General features: G+C 41.0%; 1 protein-coding gene across 1 annotated transcript in view; it reads right to left on the minus strand.

Annotated features, from left to right (window-relative positions):
* DNAH5 (dynein axonemal heavy chain 5) overlaps positions 1-20,134 on the minus strand; it is a 373,821-nt gene that overhangs the window by 177,575 nt on the left and 176,112 nt on the right. Inside the window, exons 31-35 of the mRNA XM_064375875.1 lie at positions 14,899-15,062; positions 8,485-8,641; positions 4,663-4,875; positions 3,744-3,968; positions 2,168-2,340 (exon numbers count right to left, since the gene is read on the minus strand). Of these exons, the coding sequence (XP_064231945.1) occupies positions 2,168-2,340; positions 3,744-3,968; positions 4,663-4,875; positions 8,485-8,641; positions 14,899-15,062 (932 nt within the window). The remainder of the gene's footprint in view (positions 1-2,167; positions 2,341-3,743; positions 3,969-4,662; positions 4,876-8,484; positions 8,642-14,898; positions 15,063-20,134) is intronic.

The following is a 20,134-nucleotide window of genomic DNA, read 5'->3' on the forward strand; positions in this document are numbered from 1 at the left end:
AGCCAGAACCTGAACATCATTTTATAAAAGACAAAGCTGTTTTTAAAATAAGTTGCAACAGCCCCCATTCTCCTCACAATAACTGCTGGCCTTGGTTTCTAAAAATAAGACTGCTAGTCTGCTCTGCAAACTAGCTACTATGTAAAACTGCTTCTTATCAGTAACTGACAACATGTCCTCTAACCCTTGAAATGTCCGGACACCCCCACCCTCATCTCTGCCCAGGAGGTGATTTACACAATATACCAGCCCTCGGAATGTCTGAAGCCCCTTCATCACCCTCCCCGCTCCTCACCCTACTCCCAAGGTGGTTTTTCGGGTATAAAAAGTCTTGGTACCCTCCCTTCGGGGCCACGGGTTTGAAAAACGTGAATCCTCCGTGGTCCACGGCAATAAAGACCCTGCAATTTGGCATCTTTTGTCTTGGTAATAATTTTCTACACGCGGTCCATTACAACACCAGCACTTTGGGAGGCCAAGGCAGGCGGATCACCTGAGGTGAGGAGTTCGAGACCAGCCTGGCCAACATGGTGAAATCCTGTCTCTACTAAAAATACAAAAATCAGCCGGGTGTGGTAGCACACGCCTGTAATCCCAGCTACCCAGGCATCTGAGGCAGGAGAATCGGCTTGAACCCAGGAGGTAGAGGTTGCAGTGAGCCAAAAGTGATTGTACCACTGCGCTCCAGCCTGGGCGACAGAATAAGACTCTGTCTCAAAAACAAACAGGAAATAAGGCCTTGGGTGGAGACAGAGGAAGACAAGGAAGTGCTGGAGGCTTGAAAGGCAGGAGACATAAAATAATCATATAAGCATTTTATACAAAATTCCTACTTGGGAACTCCACTTTTTAATGCACATTACTTCTAATTGACAAATCATCATTGTAGATAATTATGCGGCACAATGTAATATTATGTTATATGAATACCATATGGAATGATTAATGCAAGCCATTTGACCATAACAAGCATTAGGTGCATCCCTGAAGCAAAAATATACAATGTAGTTGATACAACAAAGTTCAGATTAGACTAACCAAATCACAGAAAATTAGCCCTGCACGCACCCTTAGAGAAAACACAGCTCGGGTATTGGAGTTGAATGAGGACAGAGTATTGGTCAGTGGCCTGTTAGGAACCGGGCCACACAGCAGGAGCTTGGCAGCAGGCAAGTGGGCGAAGCTTCATCGGTATTTACAGCCACTCCTCATGGCTCACATGACTGCCTGGGTTCTACCTCCTGTCCCATCAGCGGCAGTATTAGATTCTCATAGGAGCGCAACTTTTATCATGAACCCTATTGTGAACTGTGCATGCGAGGATCTAGGGTGCTCGCTCCTCACAAGAATCCAATGCCTGATGATTTGTCACTGTCTCTCATCGCCCCCAGATGGGACTGTCCAGTTGCAGAAAAACACGCTCAGGGCTCCCACTGATTCTACATTATGGTGAATTGTATAATTAGTTCATTATCTATTACAATGTAATAATAGAAATAAAGTGCACAATAAATTGACTGTGTTTGAATCATCCCAAATCCATCACGCACTCTCTGGTCCGTAGAAAAACTGTCTCCCACGAAACCAGTCCCCAGTACCAGAAAGGTTGGGGACTGCACCACTGACTTAGCTGATCTTACAAATGAGGAGACTGAGTCTAGGGCGGTTGCAGTGGCAGGTATCACAAACACAACTCGTAAATTACAGGCAGAGGGAAAAGTTCACACTCTGGAGGCCTGGCCAGTAGCCTCTCCCCACTTTTACCTGCACTGATACTCAACTTCTTTCCTTCTTAAAAAAAAAAAATCTTAATTGTCTCTCAGTAAGAAGAAGATACTCAAGCAGCCCCCTAAGGCCCACCATGATTTGCACCTGAGAACACACAGCAATTAATTCCTTTTCTTGCCCATCCGCGTCCACACAAAGTTTATACATTTAAACTCTGCCTCTACAAGACTGAAGGCAGAAGAAGCAAGGTCTGTGTCAGTCACAAACCGAAATCCCATGTGAAGACACAGGTGAAAAGCTAAAAGTACTAAATTTCAAAGCTAAAAATACCAAATTTTAGTATAAAAGAGCCTATAAACCCTGAGAGACTTTAAGCAAAAATCCTCTGGGCAATTCAAAGGAATAAAAATGGAGGGGGGTGGGGAGAGGGTTCCATCACCTGTCTGTAAGTGGAGTTATGACAAGCCTGTCAGTGCAGCCTAAAAATTCATTCTGGTAAATGAAAGCCACATCTGTGATATGAATCATCATCTTGTCAGAATCTTCGTTAAAGTAAAATCTGCACTGTTTCAGCCATTCAAAGTCCATAGGGCTCTTGATATGCATATGGCACTGAAATTCAAAAGGAGTACGTTAGAGCTGTGATGAGAATCGCTCATTAAATACACACATTAGCATTCATGTAGATCATAACGTGAAATAAATAAAACTCAAAGACCACCCAACTATTTCAGAGGTGTCAACTACATCACCAGCCAACCCACTCATTTACTGATTAATAAAAAAAAACTTTAGAAGATGGGAATAAGAAAACTCAAGAGAAACTCCTAATTATGGCCCTCCAATGTAAGTGGCTTTACATATTTTAATAATAAGATATTCATTTCTTAAATTTCACCCTTAAACGCCTAATGCCATAGTCCTAACCATGAAATATAATCTACGAAAAGCATGTTTTGGCATACAAAGACAGAACCAAACAATCTCATTAGGAAAAAGACATCGCTTAAGACTATAACAAAGTACAGTGCTGAGTTTTTTGAATCCATGAATTATTTTTCCCAAGAATTACACTGGGCCAAAATTTCTAACATCTAAATGACAAATCATTGCCTGGCAATTCTTTTGTCCAGATTTTTTAACCAAAATTTTAAGCCACTTTCATCATTTTTCTTTGACAACTAAGAAATCTAAAATTAGCCTGAGCCCTTTATTTCTCAGAGAGGCAAGTATTGTGCTTAGCTATTAAGACATGAGGTTAGCACACAATAGCTTGGATGTGCTGCCTTTATTTCCATTACATCAAAACCGATCTTCATAAGCATTTTTACATAATGAGGTGAGACAAATCCAGAAAATTATTATGAAAATAAGAGCTTTTTGCCTCTTATCAAATGTATTTTGTAGTAGAAGACAAATTTCATTTCTTTTTATTTCCCATTTTCTGTAGCTACAAAACTCTCTTTTCCCACCATGTTCTCTCTTTAAAAGCAAAAATCTGTATGACACCTGAATGTCAGAAGCTGTATTAGGAAACACCATTTGCAATCAACGACACAAAATGTATCAAAACTTGTTAAGAATGTGATTTTTTAAAAGCCTTAAGGGAAGTCCTAAACAGCTCTACTAAGCAATATTACTAATAATTTCTGTAGCAAGAAACTAGTGATCTTCAATTAACAGGTAAAAAGCAAAAAAAAAAAAAAAAAAAAAAAGATTTATAAAGGCTTTTCAGATGCTACATGACAATTTTAATATTAAAAATCACCACATTAAAAATTTGTTTAATAAAGTCTAATTGCCTCAATATCGTCTTGGCATAGATCATCAGAATATGACTGACATTCGGTTAAGACTGAAAACAAAGCTGACAACAAGCCCTGACTACGAACATGATTCTTTGCCAGAATTTAATCTTTTCCTTGAATTCAATCAAACTAGTTCTACTAGGTAAACACAGATGGTATCTAGAATTTGTTTTTCTCTACATGCCACAGTATTTATAAAGAATTTACCAGGTCATCAAAGATGTCCCTTTGGTGCACATGAATAGTAATCAGAGTCTCATATTTCACTCGTTCTATGGAACTCAGGTCCCTCGTGGTGATGTCTATCAGAGTATTGAGCAGCTCCAGGAAAGACTGATTCATTTTCTGCATGATTTTCTTATCAAACTTGGCATTTCTAAGGGCTTCCTCTGAATCCCGTGTCCATATCATTTGAATTCCTAATAATCCAACCTTATGGAAATAAAAAAGCTTTATGAATTTGTATGACATATTTCTGTATTTAAATAGAAAAATACAACATGATCAATAATTGTGATTGTTATGCAAGTGTAAAGCCATGATTACATCAACTTTGATGCCTTTTTTCATAGCCTAAAATAAGAAACTCTATTTCTTATCATTTTAAGTCATTTATGTGGAAGTCACATTTCTCCCTAGATAGATTTTAAGTTGCTTGCAGGCAAAGAATGTCTGAAACTTGCTTTACCCAAAGTATCACGATGTTGAGGCAGAGTAGATGCTCAGCAAACTTTTACTGATCACAGTAACTAAGAAAACATTGTTTCCTGTATTTTAATACTGAAATCTATTTTTCATTTTTTTAGTATATTTTTCATTTTTCAGTACATTTTCATGATTTTTGTACATTGTTACATCCAAGATTGAGTAGGGAAAAACTGTTTTAAGTTAAAGACAATACATCAAATATATCTATAACCCAAATACACATTTAAGTCTATAAATAGATGACCATATAATCTGTAGTTGAAATCTTTAAGATTATGCACATTTAATGGGTCCTTATGAAAATCTTAATACTGGTCTAAAGTTAAATTATAGACATTTGTGAAGCTTACAATAGGTAATGTCTGAGATTTAAGATGACTATTTTATAAAACATACTTTCTAGTTTCAATACACTGACCTGAGCAGGGAAGGATGAAAGAAATTCAATTAGTTGGAAATCTGTTTCTTGAATATTTGCGGCTGCCTGGCGAATTACAAGATGCAACGAGGACTGAGATTCTTCCAAGAGAGAATTAAGCCAAACTTCTACATTGCCCTCTGCCATGACAGGCTTATTCAATTCAATCGTCTCACCCTCTCGAGAGGAAATTGACAGAATTCGATCATAGATCTATGTTAGAAACCAAAAAAAAAAAAAAAGCTATAGTCACATAAAAAGTTAAAACTAATTCTTGACTTGTCCTTCCCATAGAAAGTTAAGCTACACACGGTGGCCCTTTGAGGCTCACCACAGCCTCAAACTCCTGGGTTCAAACGATCCTCGGCCTCCCAGTGGACTCTGTAGACAGCCTGATATGGAGTCTTGAGAAGATTAAAAAACGTTTCCAATTTCAATAAATGGCTGCAATCCAAAAAAAAAAAAAAAAAGAAAAAGAAAGTTAAGCTACAGATTATAAAATATTGTAAAAGGCAAAATACAAACTACTTCAAAACAATTTTTTTAAAAAAGCCATGAAATCTAAAAGGCAATATGAAATCAACTCAGGTCTGGTGCGGTGGCTCACACCTGTAATCCTAGCACTCTGAGAGGCCGAGGCGGTGGATCACCTGAGGTCAGCCTCAGCAATATGGTGAAACCCCGTCTCTACTAAAAATACAAAAATTAGTTGGGCGTGGTGGTGGGCACCTATAATTCCAGCTACTCGGGAGGCTGAGGCAGGAGAATTGCCTGAATCCAGGAGGCAGAGGTTGCAGTGAGCTGAGATCGTGCCATTGCACTCCAGCCTGGGCAACAAGAGCGAGACTCTGTCTCAAAAAAAAAAAAAAGAAAGAAAGAAAAGAAAAGAAAGAAATCAATTCCAAATAAGCTATATTGTAACGGGGGAAACTTATTTTCTAAAAGAAACATTTAATACAAATACAATGATTTAAAAAATCTCTAAAGGTTCCCAAATGAAACAAGGTTTCTAAAACCTAAAGTGTTGTACTAAGTCCTCCTTAGCTCATAGGCAGAATTGATCTAACAAAAAGCTACTGGGACTTTAGTTTCAGGGCCCCCGCTTACACAGACCCTTTCCAAGGCCCTGAATATGAATTTGTATTTACAAATTTACAAGATTTAGCACCCACACAACCAAACTCGGCCCCTGATTATAGAAAACTCATGGCAGGAACAACAAGAAAAAACAAAAACAACACGATCTTAAGAAGCAACTGCTAAGAACAAAGGCGAAAAGTCTGTGGGTATTTAATCAACAAAAGAGAGCTACACTCTAGCAATCCCACTATTGGGTATATACCCAAAGATCTATAAATCTTTCTACTATAAAGACGCAAGCACACGTATGTTCATTGCAGCCCTGTGTACAATGGCAAAGACCTGGAACCAACCCAAATGCCCATCAATGATAGACTGGACAAAGAAAATGTGGTACATATACACCATGGAATACTACGCAGCCATAAAAAATGATGAGTTCATGTCCTTTGTAGGGACTTGGATGAATCTGGAAACCATCATTCTCAGCAAACTGACCCAAGAACAGAAAGCCAAGCACCTATGTTCTCACTCATAGGTGGGTGTTGAACAACGAGAACATGTGGACTCAGGGAGAGGAGCATCACACACAGGGGACAGTTGCGGGGGTAGGGGAGAGACAATGGGGGGTGGGGAGGGATAACATGGGGAGAAATGCCAGATATAGTGTGCACCTAAAGTAGAATAAATAAATTATAGAAAAAAAGATACTTAAGACAACTTGAGACAGTGAGAAGCTTCGCTCTTGGACGATGAAGTCCTAGTGCGGTGGCAGAGGGTTTAAGCGAAACATCAGGAAGAATTTTCTGATGAATTTAGTCCCTTCTTTCAACCTCCACATCCAATAAAACAAGAAATATTGATTCTGAACCATTAAAATCCACCCTGTTTGCCTTCCTCTCTGTCCCCTCTAACAAAGCCTCGTTACAGCTGTTCAGTCTTTTTTATACTGATTTTGCAACGCCTTCTTACATTGACGTCCTTGCCCCCTTTCATTCTGCCTCCCACACTGTGCCATGTTTCGGAAACACAAATCAGGTCACTGTCCTGCTTAAAAGCCTCCCATGGCTTTTTAATCATGTTCAGGATGAAGCAGAATTCCATAATGGGATGCACTTGGCCTTTAAAATCTTGCCCATCCCTCTTCTCTCTTTGCTCTTGGCTCCCTGCTGTGGGTTGAATTATGTCTCTCAAAAAGATATGCTGAAGTCCTAAGCCCTGGTACCTGTGAATGTGACATTATTGGGGAATAGAGTCTTTGCAGATGTGATCAATTTAAGACATAGTCACCTCTAGCCTCCAGATCTTTGAGAGAATACATTTCTGTGGTTTTAAGCCACAGAAGCCCTAGGAAACTAATACCCTCCCTCACACACCCACGCTGCTGACAGCCTGGGCCGCCCCCGCTTCCAGGCGCCCACACCTCCCTTGCACCTGCTCTTCTTCTGTCCTGACCATACTTCCCTTCTTCACCTGCAAGGTTATAGTCCACTTACCTTCAAAAAGTCAGTGCAAATTTATATTCTCCTGCAGAAAGCCTTCCCTGACACCCCCATACACCCAGGTTAGGGCTCCCTGACGGTATTCTCACACTCTTTGTGCTTAATGCAGCGCAATAATAATAATACAAGTTCAGATTTATTGACTCAGCTATTTGATTGTCCAGTTTCTCTAGAGTCTTACAGTACATACAACTGACTTCAGTGTTGATCATGATATATTCTTCCTGGGAATCCCAGACCAGCATCGTGTCTGGCAGACAACAAGGAGCTTGACCTTAACACTGGCTTTTAATAGCTTCGAATGGAATAGCTGTGACACCCCCCTAACTGCGCTCTGAAGGCAACTTGTCTACTCCCCGTCTCCTCCCTGAGAGCACAAGTTCATGGAAGGTTAGTGTATTCCTAGTGTTAAGCATGAAATCTGGAACATAGTAATTGCTCAATAAATGTAACACTGCATGCTAGGATGAAAGAAATGAATATTACTAGGGGTCTGTATGAAGCACAGAGGGAAACTGAATACAATATCAAGCAAGAAGGGTCACTTTCCCAGGGAATTTGGGTGGAGGGATGGATTAGACAATATATTTCAGCAGTTGTGCAAGCGTAGTCTCTGTCAAGTTAAATGGCCTAATGTGAGTCCCATGCAGCTTCATGATTCTATGCACACGGGATTATAAAAAACCAATTTTGATAAAGAATGACAAAAAACTGTTGAAACCTGATTACAACAATCAAATCCATCCCAGCTACTTGGGAGACCGAGGTAGGAGAATTGCTTGAACTGGGACCCGGGAGGCGGAGGTTGCAGTGAGCTGAGATCGCACCACTGCACTCGAGCCCACTGGGCTACAGAGCAAGACTCCATCTCAAAAAAAAAAAAAAAAAAAAAAATTAAATCCTGAGGGCAGTTCTGTTTAGTTAAGACATTATTTTATCAACAGTTGGTTTTCTATCTTGCTGGATTTCTGACTAGTTAACTTGGTGTGTAAAACCATGAATGCTACATAAAACGCATTCTTAATCCTAAGCTGTCATTTTTTTAAATTTGAATCTACACTTTGGATAGTAAGCAGTTCTGAATGTAGATGGCACCCCAAGATTTGTTTTTAGTCATTGGCCAAGAGCTCAGGAACAGGGAAGCAACCCTTTTTATCAACCCGTTTTCAAAGAGCTACTTAAAAGCATCAGAGGTTCTAAGGGACAGCGATCGTTGGCCTGCCATTAGAATTAGGCGAACCTTTTCATGGAACTTGACAGATTTAATGTTGTCAAACACGTTCAGCAAATGGGCCTGTATAGTGTGGGAGTCAGACGCCTGGCCCAGAATCTCTAGCAGGGCAGGATCTGAGACGAAGAAAAACCGAGGGAAGCACAGTCGTTTCTTCTCCAAGTACCTGAGAGGGGAGGAAACAGAAACTTTTACAACCACACAAAGCTGACCATTCAAGGAATAAATTAACCTGGACGGGAAAAGGAGGGAAGGTTGTGGGACCTGTGACAATCGGATTTTGCCACATGACTTGTCTCACTGTTTTCAATTTTTCAATTTTTTAAGAGCTTTTTCCCAAAATTGGTGGCAGAATTTCCTCATTTTTCACAAGTGTAATGTATACCTTTTGCTCAGTCTGGAAAAGCCTGCACATTTGCTGTAGAGAATAAGATAAAACACACAGGCAGGGTTTGGTTTTGGTTTGGGGTTTGGGTTTCCAAGCACAGCACTGTGTCATCTAAAGTCTCCCTACAATACTCGAAATTGTAACTTAAAAGAGAATCCAATGAATTCATCATCCAAGCAGAAGCAAAACCCAGCTGTGACGAGCTCATGGAAAAGCTGTGGCACTCGTCTCTGCCTCCAGGAGTTTCAAAATCCACGGAATGTTCCGATCGCTGACCTGCTTTCAGCTAGGCTTTTGTCTCCACGTGTGCTTTCTGTTATGGTCACTCCTGATGAGATGGAATGTGTATTCTGCTATTTTCTGAACTATAGCTCCCTATCTTCATTTCCTAGCATATTTTGTTATAATTATCGTGATTTTAATTGTACTTCTTTTTGAAACTTTACCAGCTTAATTTTTATTTTTTTAATTTTTGCTCTTCCCTTATCATTTGTATTATTATTCATTTTAGCCTTTTTTCAACTTTCTTTTTAAACACAGAGGCTCACTTTGTCACCCAGGCTGGAGTGCAGTGGCACAATCTCGGCTCACTGCAGCCTCTGCTTCCCAGGTTCAAGTGATTCTCCTTATTCAGCCTCTGCAGTAGCTGAAACTACAGGCATGTGTCACCATGCCCGGCTAATTTTTGTATTTTTTTTTTTTAGGAGAGATGGGGTTTCACCATCTCTTTAACTCATGACCTCAAATGATCCATCTGCCTCAGCCTCAGAAAGTGCTGCGATTACAGGCATGAGTCACCACACCCGGCCTCAACTTTTATTTTAGGTTCGGGAATACATGTACAGGTTTGTTACATAGGTAAATTGCATGTCTAGGGGGTCTGGTGTACAGAATATTTCATCATCTAGGTAATAAGCATAGTACCTGATGGGTAGTTTTCCTGGCCTCACCCTCCTCCACCTCCACGCTTGAGTAGATCCCAGTGTTTGTTGTTCACTTCCTTGTGAACATTGTATTATTTCTTTATTATCTGTGTAAAACTATAAGAAATTTTTTTTTTTTCTGAGATGGAGTCTCACTCTGTTGCCCAAGCTGGAGTGCAGTGGCGTCATCTTGGCTCACTGCCGACTCCACCTCCTAGGTTTAAACAATTTTCCTGCCTCAGCCGCCATAGTGGCTAGAACTACAGGCGTGTGCCACCATGCCCAGCTAATTTTTGTATTTTTTGTTTTAGTAGAGATGGAGTTTCACCATGCTGGCCACGCTGGTCTCGAACCCATGACCTCAAATGATCCACCCACCTCAGCCTACCAAGGTGCTGGGACTACAGACGCAGGCCACCACACTTGGCTAATTTCTGTATTTTTAGTAGAGACTGGGTTTCACCATGTTGGACAGGATGGTCTTGATCTCCTGACCTCGTGATCTGCCCACCTCGGCCTCCCAAAGTGTTGGGATTACAGGTGTGAGCCACTGCGCCCGGCCAAGGAAACATTTTTATTTCATAGCAGCAGAATTCACTTTCTAGGAAAAATCAAGTTTTTGCTAGAGGATTACTTGGATCAGAAACTGGAGCCTAGTGACAACCTCCCAGGGCACGCATGAGGAATGCTTGAAAGTTCACGGTTCGGCAATTGCTAGTCTCATTTTGCTGAGTGGATGTCCAGGCTGAAGACAAACATGAGTTATGCTCCTCAAGACAAAGGAGGGCACTTGCTGAGAAAAAGACAAAGAAAAGAAGGAGATACAAGGAGAGGGTCACGCTGAGGAAGGAATTTGAGAAAGAAATGGACATGTCTACAGGGATGATCATGGTTAAGCCTTGGTGTGTGAGTTGAAATCATCCTCTCCAGCTCTCACGGGATTCCCAGTAAAATAAGCTCTTGCGGCGAAGGGATTTGTTCACTTAGGGCATGTGAAAAGGCATGAAGTCTGGCCTCAACTAAGAAGCAGGATAAAAGCAGAGACAGCCTGGATAGTCTGTTCTCCTCTATCCCCCTCACTTTCTGAGAGTCTAACTTAAATATTTGTAATGTTTAATTTTGTTTTATCTAAAAAACTAATCTATTCTCAGTTTAAAACTACTAATTCTGTTATTTCAAATATCCCAGTTATCTGAATAACTTTGATGTGTTCATTGTCCTCCTCACAGTAGCCTGGTCTGATTCTGACGAGGAATTGGGTCATGTTTTCTATCACGTTTGACCAGTACGGAAGAGGCTGTGGTGTGTGACAGCCAGACCCCAGTGACGGTACGGAGAAGACACCTCATCTTCACAGACACGTTCTGAATATGCCAACTCAAATTATGATCTCATCTGTGATCCTTCCTGTCCATGCTGAACCTCAACATATTGGGAGCATGTTGTTTTTGTATAAGTATGATTTCTCAAATGTTTATACAAGGCTTACAAATGCTGCTCATAACTGCTTCTTGGTAACAAAATCAAAAGATGGGGAAAGCACAGTGAAAAAAAAAAAGTGTGCCCAATTTTAGAGAAGACATTTTCTCTGCAGGGTTATAACAGAATGCCCCAAATGTTGCTTGATAGAGTAGAATATGTTCATGGTAAAAAGAAAGAAGAAAGAAGAAAAATAGGCCAGGCGCAGTGGCTCACACCTGTAATCCCAGCACTTTGGGAGTCTGAGGCAGGTGGATCACCTGAGGTCAGGAGTTTCAGACCAGCCTGACCAACATGGTGAAACCTCGTCTCTACAAAAAAAAAAAAAAAAAAAGACAAACAAACAAAAATTAGCTGAGCATGGTGGCACGCTCCTGTAATCCCAGCTACTCGAGAGGCTAAGGTGGGAGAATCACTTGAACCTGGGAGGCAGAGGCTGCAGTGAACCGAGACAGCACCACTGCACTCCAGCCTGGGTGACAGAGAGAGACTCCATCTCAAAAATAGAGAGATAAAAATAGAGAGGGGATTGTGCGTGTGTGTGGTGGTGGTGGGGGGCCTGTCCGTCTGTCTGTCTGTCTGTGGTGGTAGGTGGAAGATGGGGAAGGGAGAAAAAAGTAATAAACTCAGCTGTAGCTAGTCCAGCAGACAGTTCCTCAGCAAGTGTTTCAGTGGTGACTGAACCTGCCTGATGTCTTAGGGATCCCTGCCCCTCAGTCCTTCCATGTTGAGGAACCCCTAGAAGAGGGAAGCTTTCAGAAACCCTTTCCTCATTCTCTCTGACCTGATCCTGGTGGTAGGCTTATAGCACTCATGCTAGATGTACTTCCAAGAACCCTCAGTGGTGCCTGAACTACATTTGGTCATGCTAAATAATTATTACGTCTAAATGGAATGGTCAGCATCAATCATTTGAGCATGGTGGCTCACACCTATAATCCCAGCACTTTGGGAGGCTGAGGCAGGCACCTGTAATCCCAGCTACTCAGGAGGCTGAGGCAGGAGAATCGCTTGAACCCAGGAGGCAGAGGCTGCAGTGAGCTGAGATGGCACCATTGCACTCCAGCCTGGAAGACAGAGCGAGACTCTATCTCGAAAGAAAGAAAAGAAAAGAGGAGAGAGGGAGAGAAGGAGAGAAGGAAAAAGAGAAAGAGAGAGAGAGAAAGAAAGAGAAAGAAACAAACAAACAACCTTTTTGTCCTTCAACATTTACTTAACTTGATCCAATAATTTTATAAAACAGATCAACTCATTAATCCCTAAGACCCCATTTTTCTAAACCTTTGTGTTAGAAGAATTACTTGCAAATGGTTCTGCTTTAAAGTACACATTTAAAGGGTGCTTCACTGACATTGGCATTGGCTACGGCCATGGTGTTTAAAAAGCCTCCTTAGGTTTCTGACATACTCTGTAGCAGCAGTCCTCAATCCTTCTGCCACCAGGGACTCGTTTCATGGAAGACAGTTTTTCAGTTTTTCCACAGTCCAGGGATGGGGTGGCTTTGAGATGATTCCAGTGCATTACATTTACTGTGCACTTTACTTCTATCATTATTGAGCATTTATATTTCTATTATGATTACATAATGAAATAATTATACAACTTACCATAATGTAGAATCAGTGAGAGCCCTGAGCTTGTTTTCCTGCAACTAGATGGTCCCATCTGGGGACGATGGGAGACAGTCACCGATCATCAGGCATTAGATTCTCATAAGGAGCGTGCAACCTAGATCCCTCACACGCACAGTTCACAATACAGTTTGTGCTCCTATGAGACTCTAACGCTGGCTGCTGATCTGACAGGAGGCAGAGCTCGGGTGATAATGTGAGTGATGAGGAGCAGCTGTAAATACAGAAGAACCTTCGCTCACTCACCTGCCATGCACCTTCTGCTCTGCAGCCCCGTTCCTAACAGGCCATGGACTGGTATCGAGGTTTAGGGACCCCTGCTCTATAGCCTACGCCATTGAAACACCCATCAACTAAATCAAAGTAAACTTGCAAATATTTGCTACAGAAAATCTTGGCCCTTCCTCTAGCTTCAAAGAAGTGGGGTGGACATCCATGTAAGCACCATTTCATTTAGACTCTTCAACGTTCCTAAATGTCTACCAACTTCCACATCTCCCCAGCTGAATGCCAAAGACCGTGGATTTGTCCTTAACCAGCCGTGCAGACTGCCTGTCCGCTGGATTCTTGTCAGGGTTTACATCTCTCACGTTTTCTGCTGCCCAGTACCTTCCACCAACGTGGACATGAAAGTGATATTCATGGGGGATTCATTGAAGTGTACGCAGTGATTCCATTCCCTTAGTTCCCCAGATGAAGCCATTCCATTAGAGAGGCTCATGCTTGACTCACACTGTGATAAGAAAGTAGATGAAGATTCTGCTCTGGCTTCCCTTTTAAAAGGATATACAATAGAAATTCCTCCAAATTATCAATTCGAGGACAACAAAACATAATGTCTCCCAGAGCAACTTCTATTTTATGAATCCTGTGAAGACTGTACCTATCATATGTCGCCCTTTACCTTGGGCCCTAGAAAGGATCTTTGGTCTCTAATAAATCTAAGGTCCATTTATAGTTTTTCTCTGCACCAATTTTACCATCTGAGCTTATTAGGCCTTCTTTTCTTTTGACCTTAACTTTCTCATTGCATTATTATTTCTCAGCAGCCACCTCAAAATTTTTTTTGGTTAGCCAAGAATAAATAAGTAATCCCTGCTGCTTACAAGTACCCTCATGCAGGTCTTTTTTGTTCCATTTTTAGCATAGTCACTTTTTTTGTTCAACTTTAATAAACTCCTCTATGTATTTCATCAAGATCCTGCCAAAGCACCATCTGAAGCCCAGTATTTTAGCCGTTACCCCTGTCTACGAGGGCAGCCTGGCTTAGATGACCTGAGTCCCGCAGGCCACAGGACAAGCTGGCTATTCACAGGACACTATTACAGGTTACGAGGCCATCAGGACGTATTCATGGGGAAAGATCAACTGTCTCCCAGAGCAGGCCAAGGAGACGTCATTATTTAAGTTAAATGTTCAGGTGCTTGAGTTTAATATCCTTAAGTGCCAATGTACACTTAGCATATTACTATGTAACATATTTCTACTTACACTATTTTATTGTGATTAACCAAGGCAAAAACAAAAACAAAAAAATTTAAGACTCTAGGAATTCACCAAGGCTCCATACACATAAATGTGTGTGTAGATAGATAGTATGTTAGACATTTTTTAATATAATCCTGATGGCATGTATATACTAAACAGTGTTTCATATAATGAGTATAATAAAATATTTGGGGTCTATAGATGTTTATTCAAGAAGAATGTCAGAAAAATAGATGTATTAATTTTTAAAAGGAGGGACTGTATGAGAATGTTTATAAGATCTTATCCCAGTGATGGAAGCAGCCTTGAGTCCTATGAGTGCAACATCAGGACAAATCTAGCAAGTGTTTGATGAGAATATAAGGCTTCAAAATATCAGTTTCATCCGTGCAACAGCTTTATATGTGAATTAAGCCTTAGCAAAAGAAAATAAATTTGGCTACTGCTATCTAGTCTCTCTGTACCCTTTTGTCTCAAGGATACTGAGAGCTTTCAAAACAGCCAGTAAACTTACCCAGTAAGGGATTTCTGGCATATTTCCAACTGGTCCAGCAAGTGCGGTAACAGCTGCCCCAGGGTCTCATCTCCAACACAGCACTGAACTACGTTGGGAACTTCATGTGCCCGAGTCATGATCTTCACCCAAGATTTATCTATGTTAGAAAAGCGCTTGGCTTCCTATGAGAACAAGGTATCAAAGCACACTTAGATTTGGACACATCTGTGATCTCAAAGACAGAATATCTCACACTCCTCCAGCTGAGGCTAGAGTGTTAACCTGTCCAGATATCCAAGCAATGTATGCCTAACATCACACACACTTTATTTAAGTTCTTATTGGGCTTTCTGTGCCATATCATCCCCTGTATTTAGAATCCTTAGCTCAACCTAGGTACTCCCATAATGTTAAGTTAAAACAAGATATGAATATAAAAGTAATAATACAATTCAAGAAAATATGAAAAGAAAGGACACACATTTCTTTTCATGGGTTATCTCTAAATTAAGTACATATCCTATTTTTATATTTTCTATATTGAGCACTAGATTGTTTATGTAGAAAAAACATTTAAAAATAAAGATACAAAATTAATTCCAGTATAACCATAATATTGTAAAAAAAATTTTAATGGAAAATGAACAGATTATCCTGAGAAGGCAGGAATCATATAAATTTTCTTCTTTTTTTTAAAGACAGGGTCTCACTCTGTTGTCCAGGCTGGAGAGCAGTTTCCTGGACAATGGAGCTCACTGCAACCTCCACTTCCAGGGCTGAAGTGATTCCCCTACCTTAGCCTCTCCAGTATCTGGAACTACAGGCATGTGCCACCATGCCTAGCTAAATTTTTTAATTTTTTGTAGAGATGGGGTTTCACCATGTTGCCCAGACTGGTCTTGAACTTCTGGGCTCAAGCAGTCCTCCCACCTTGGCCTCCCAAAGTACTGGGATTGCAGACATGAGCCACCGCACCCCACCCCCAATTTTCATTTTCTGCTTTAAAGCTTTCTGAATGTTACCAATGACAAAATACTACCTAATATGAAAGGAAGAAACTACATCTAGCACCTTAAATATTCTACATGAATATTTCTAAGTCCAATTTTAGATTCTTCTTCATCCATTAAGAAAAACATGGGATTTCTGGGCAAGATGGCCAAATAGGAACAGCTCTGGTCTGCAGCTCCCAACAAGACCAATGCAGAAGGTGGGTGATTTCCTCATTTCCAACTGAGGTACCCAGCTCATCTCATTGGGACTGGTTAGAGTGGGTGCAGCCCACGGAGGGCAAGCCAAAGCAGGGTGGGACGCTACCTCACCCAGGAAGCACAAGGGGTCTGGGAACTCCCTCCCCTAGCCAAGAGAAGCCATGAGGGTTCATGCAGTGAAGGATGGTGCTATCTGGCCCAGATACTATGCTTTTCCCATGGTCTCCACAACCTGCAGACCGGGAGATTCCCTCAGGTGCCTACACCACAAGGGCCCTGGGTTTCCAGCACAAAACTGGGCAGCTATTTGGGCAGACACCGAGCTAGCCACAGTTTTTTTTAATCATACCCCAGTGGTGCCTGAAACACCAGTGAGACAGAACCATTCACTCCCCTGGAAAGAGGGCTGACGCCAGTGACCCAAGTGGTCCTGCTCAACAGATCCCATCCCCACAGAGCCCAGCTAGCTAAGATCCACTGGCTTGAAATTCTTGCTGCCAGGACAGCAGTCTGAAGTCGACCTGGGACCCCAGAGCTTAGTGTGGAGAGGGGCGTCTGCTATGACTGAGGCTTGAGTAGGCTGTTTTCCTCTCACAGTGCAAACAAAGCTTCTGGGAAGTTCAGACTGGGCGGAGCCCACCATAGCACCATAAAGCCACTGTAGCCAGACTGCCTCTCTAGATTCCTCCTCTCTGTGAAAGGCACCTCTGAAAGAAAGGCAGCAGCCCCAGTCAGGGGCTTACAGGCTTACAGATCAAACTCCCATCTCCCTGGAGAGTACCTGGGGGAAGGGGTGGCTGTGGGTGCATCTTCAGCAGACTTAAACATTCCTGCCTGCTGGCTCTGAAGAGAGCAGAAGATCTCCCAGCACAGCACTCAAGCTCTGCTAATGGACAGACTGCCTCCTTAAGTGAGTCCCTGACACTTGCCCCCTGATGGGGAGACACCTCCCAGACAACCCTCCCAGGGTTGACAGATGCCTCATACAGAAGAGCTCTGGCTGGCATCTGGTGGGTGCCCCTCTGAGACAGAGCATCCAGAGGAAGGAGCAGGCAATAATGTTTGCTGTTTTGCAGCCTCTGCTGTTGATAACCTAGGCAAACAGGATCTGGAGTGGACCCCCAGCAAACTCAGCAGATCTACAGAATAGGGGCCTAACTGTTGGAAGGAAAACTAACAAATAGGAAGCGAGAGCATCAACTTCAACAACAACAACAAAAAAAACAACCACACAAAAACTCCATCAGATGGTCACCAGAGGAAAGACAACAGGTAGATAAATTCATGAAGATAAGGAAAACCCAGCACAAAAGGCTGAAAATTCCAAAAACCAGAAGGTGTCTTCTCCTCCAAAGGATCACAACTCTTCACCAGCAAGGGAACAAAACTGGACAAAGAATGACTGATGAATTAACAGAAGTAGGCTCCAGAAGGTGGGTAATAACAAACTCCTCTGAGCCAAAGGAGCATGTTCTAACCCAATGCAAGAAAGCTAAGAATCTTGACAAAAGATTAGAGGAAGTGCTAACTAGAATAACCAGACCTGATGCAGCTGACGAACACAGCACGAGAACTTCATGAAGCATATACAAGTATCAACAGTCAAATTGATCAAGCAGAAGAAAAGATATCAGAGATTTAAGATCAGCTTAATGAAATAAAGCGTGAAGAGAAGATTAGAGAAAAAAGAATGAAAAGGAATAAACAAAACCTCCAAGAAATAAGGGACTGCATTTAATTGGTGTACCTGAAAGTGATGGGGAGAATGGAACCAAGTTGAAAACATTCTTCAGGATATTATCTAGGAGAACTTTCCTAACCTAGCAAGACAAGCCAACATTCAAATTCAGGAAATACAGAAAATACCACAAAGATACTCCTCAAGAAAAGCAAAGCCAAGACACATAATCGTCAGATTCACCAAGGTTGAAATGAAGGGAAAAAATGTGAAGGGCAGCCAGAGAGATAGGTCAGATTACTCACAAAGAGAAGCCCATCAGGCTAACAGCAGATATCTCTACAGAAACCCTAAAAGTCAGATGATAGTGGGGGCCAATATTCAACATTCTCAAAGAAAAGAATTTTCAACCCAGAATTTCATATCCAGCCAAACTAAGCTTCATAAGTGAAGATAAAATAAAATTCTTTACAGACAAACAAATGCCAAGGGATTTTGTCACCACCAGACCTGCCTTATGAGAGCTCCTGAAGGAAGCACTAAATATGGAAAGGAAAAACCAATACCAGCCATTGCAAAAACAAACCAAATTGTAAAGATCATCGACATTATGAAGAAACTGAATCAACTCATGGGCAAAATAACCAGCTAGCATCATAATGACAGGATCAAATACACACATAACAATATAAACCTTAAATGTAAATGGGCTAAATGCCTCAATTAAAAGACACAGACTGACAAATTTAATAAATAATCAAGACCCATTGATGTGCTGTATTCAGGAGACCCATCTCATGTGCAAAGACACACATAGGCTCAAAATAAAGGGATAGAGGAATATTTACCAAGCAAATGGAAAGCAAATAGTAGCAGGGGTTGCAACCCTAGTCTCTAATCAAACAAACTTTAAACCAGCAAAGATCAAAAAAGACAAAAAAAAAAAAAAAAAAAAAAGGGCATTACATAATGGTAAACAGATCAATGCAACAAGAAGAGCTAACTATCCTAAATATATATACATCCAATACAGGAGCACCCAGATTCATAAAGCAAGTTTTTAGAGACCTACAAAGAGACTTAGACTCTCAGACAATAATAGTGGAAGATTTTAACACCCCACTATCAATGTTAGACAGATCAATGAGTCAGAAAATTAACAAAGATATTTAAAAAAAAAAAAAAAAGTCCAGGAGCAGACGGATTCACAGCCAAATTCTACCATGGATACAAAGAGCAACTGGTACCATTCCTCCTAAAACTATTCCAAACAATAGAAAAAGAGGGACTCCTCCCTAACTCATTTTATAAGGCCAGCATCATCCTGATACCAAAACCTGGCAAAGACACAATAAAAAATTTCAGGCCAATATCCCTGATGAACATTGACGTGAAAATCCTCGATAAAATATTGGGAAACTGAAACCACATATTAAAAAGCTTATCTATCACAATCAAGTCAGCTTCAACCCTGGGATGCAAGGCTGGTTCAACATATGCAAATCAATAAATGTAATCTGTCACATAAACAGAACCAAAAAACCACAAAAACCACATGACTGTCTCAACAGAGTCAGAAAAGGCCTTCAATAAAACTCAACACTCCTTCATGCTAAAAAGACTCAATAAACCAGGTATTGATGGAACATATCTCAAAATAATAAGAGCTACTTATGACAAATCCACAGCCAATATCATACTGAATGAGCAAAAGCTAGAAGCATCCCCTTTGAAAACCAGCACAAGAAAAGGATGACCTCTCTCACCATTCCTATTCAACAAAGTATTAGAAGTTCTGGCCAGTGAAATCAGGCAAGAGAAAGAAATAAAGGATATTCGAATAGGAAGAGAGGAAGTCAAATTATCTCTATTTGCAGATAACATGATTATATATTTAGAAACCCCACGGTCTCAGCCCAAAAACTCCTTAAGCTGTTAAGCAACTTCAGGAAATTTTCATGATACAAAATCAATGTGCAAAAATCACATGCGTTCCTATACACCAATAATAGACTAACAGAGAGCCAAATCATGAGTGAACTCCCATTCACAATTGGTACAAAGAGAATAAAATACCTAGGAATACAAGTAACAAGGGATGTGAAGGACCTTTTCAAGGAGAACTACCAACCACTGCTCAAAGAAATAAGAGAAAACAAAAACAAATGGAAAAGCATTCCATGCTCATGGATAGGAAGAATCAATATTATAAAAATGGCTATACTTCTCAAAATAACTTACAGATTCAATGCTATTCCCATCAAGCTGCCATTGACTTTCTTCACAGAAATAGAAAAAACTACTTCAAATTTCATATGGAACCAAAAAAGAGCCCATATAGCCAAGACAATCCTAAGCAAAAAGA

This window comes from Aotus nancymaae, unplaced genomic scaffold, assembly GCF_030222135.1.
Source record: "Aotus nancymaae isolate 86718 unplaced genomic scaffold, 86718_ANA_hifiasm-v0.15.2.pri h1tg000014l, whole genome shotgun sequence".
NCBI lineage: Eukaryota > Metazoa > Chordata > Mammalia > Primates > Aotidae > Aotus > Aotus nancymaae.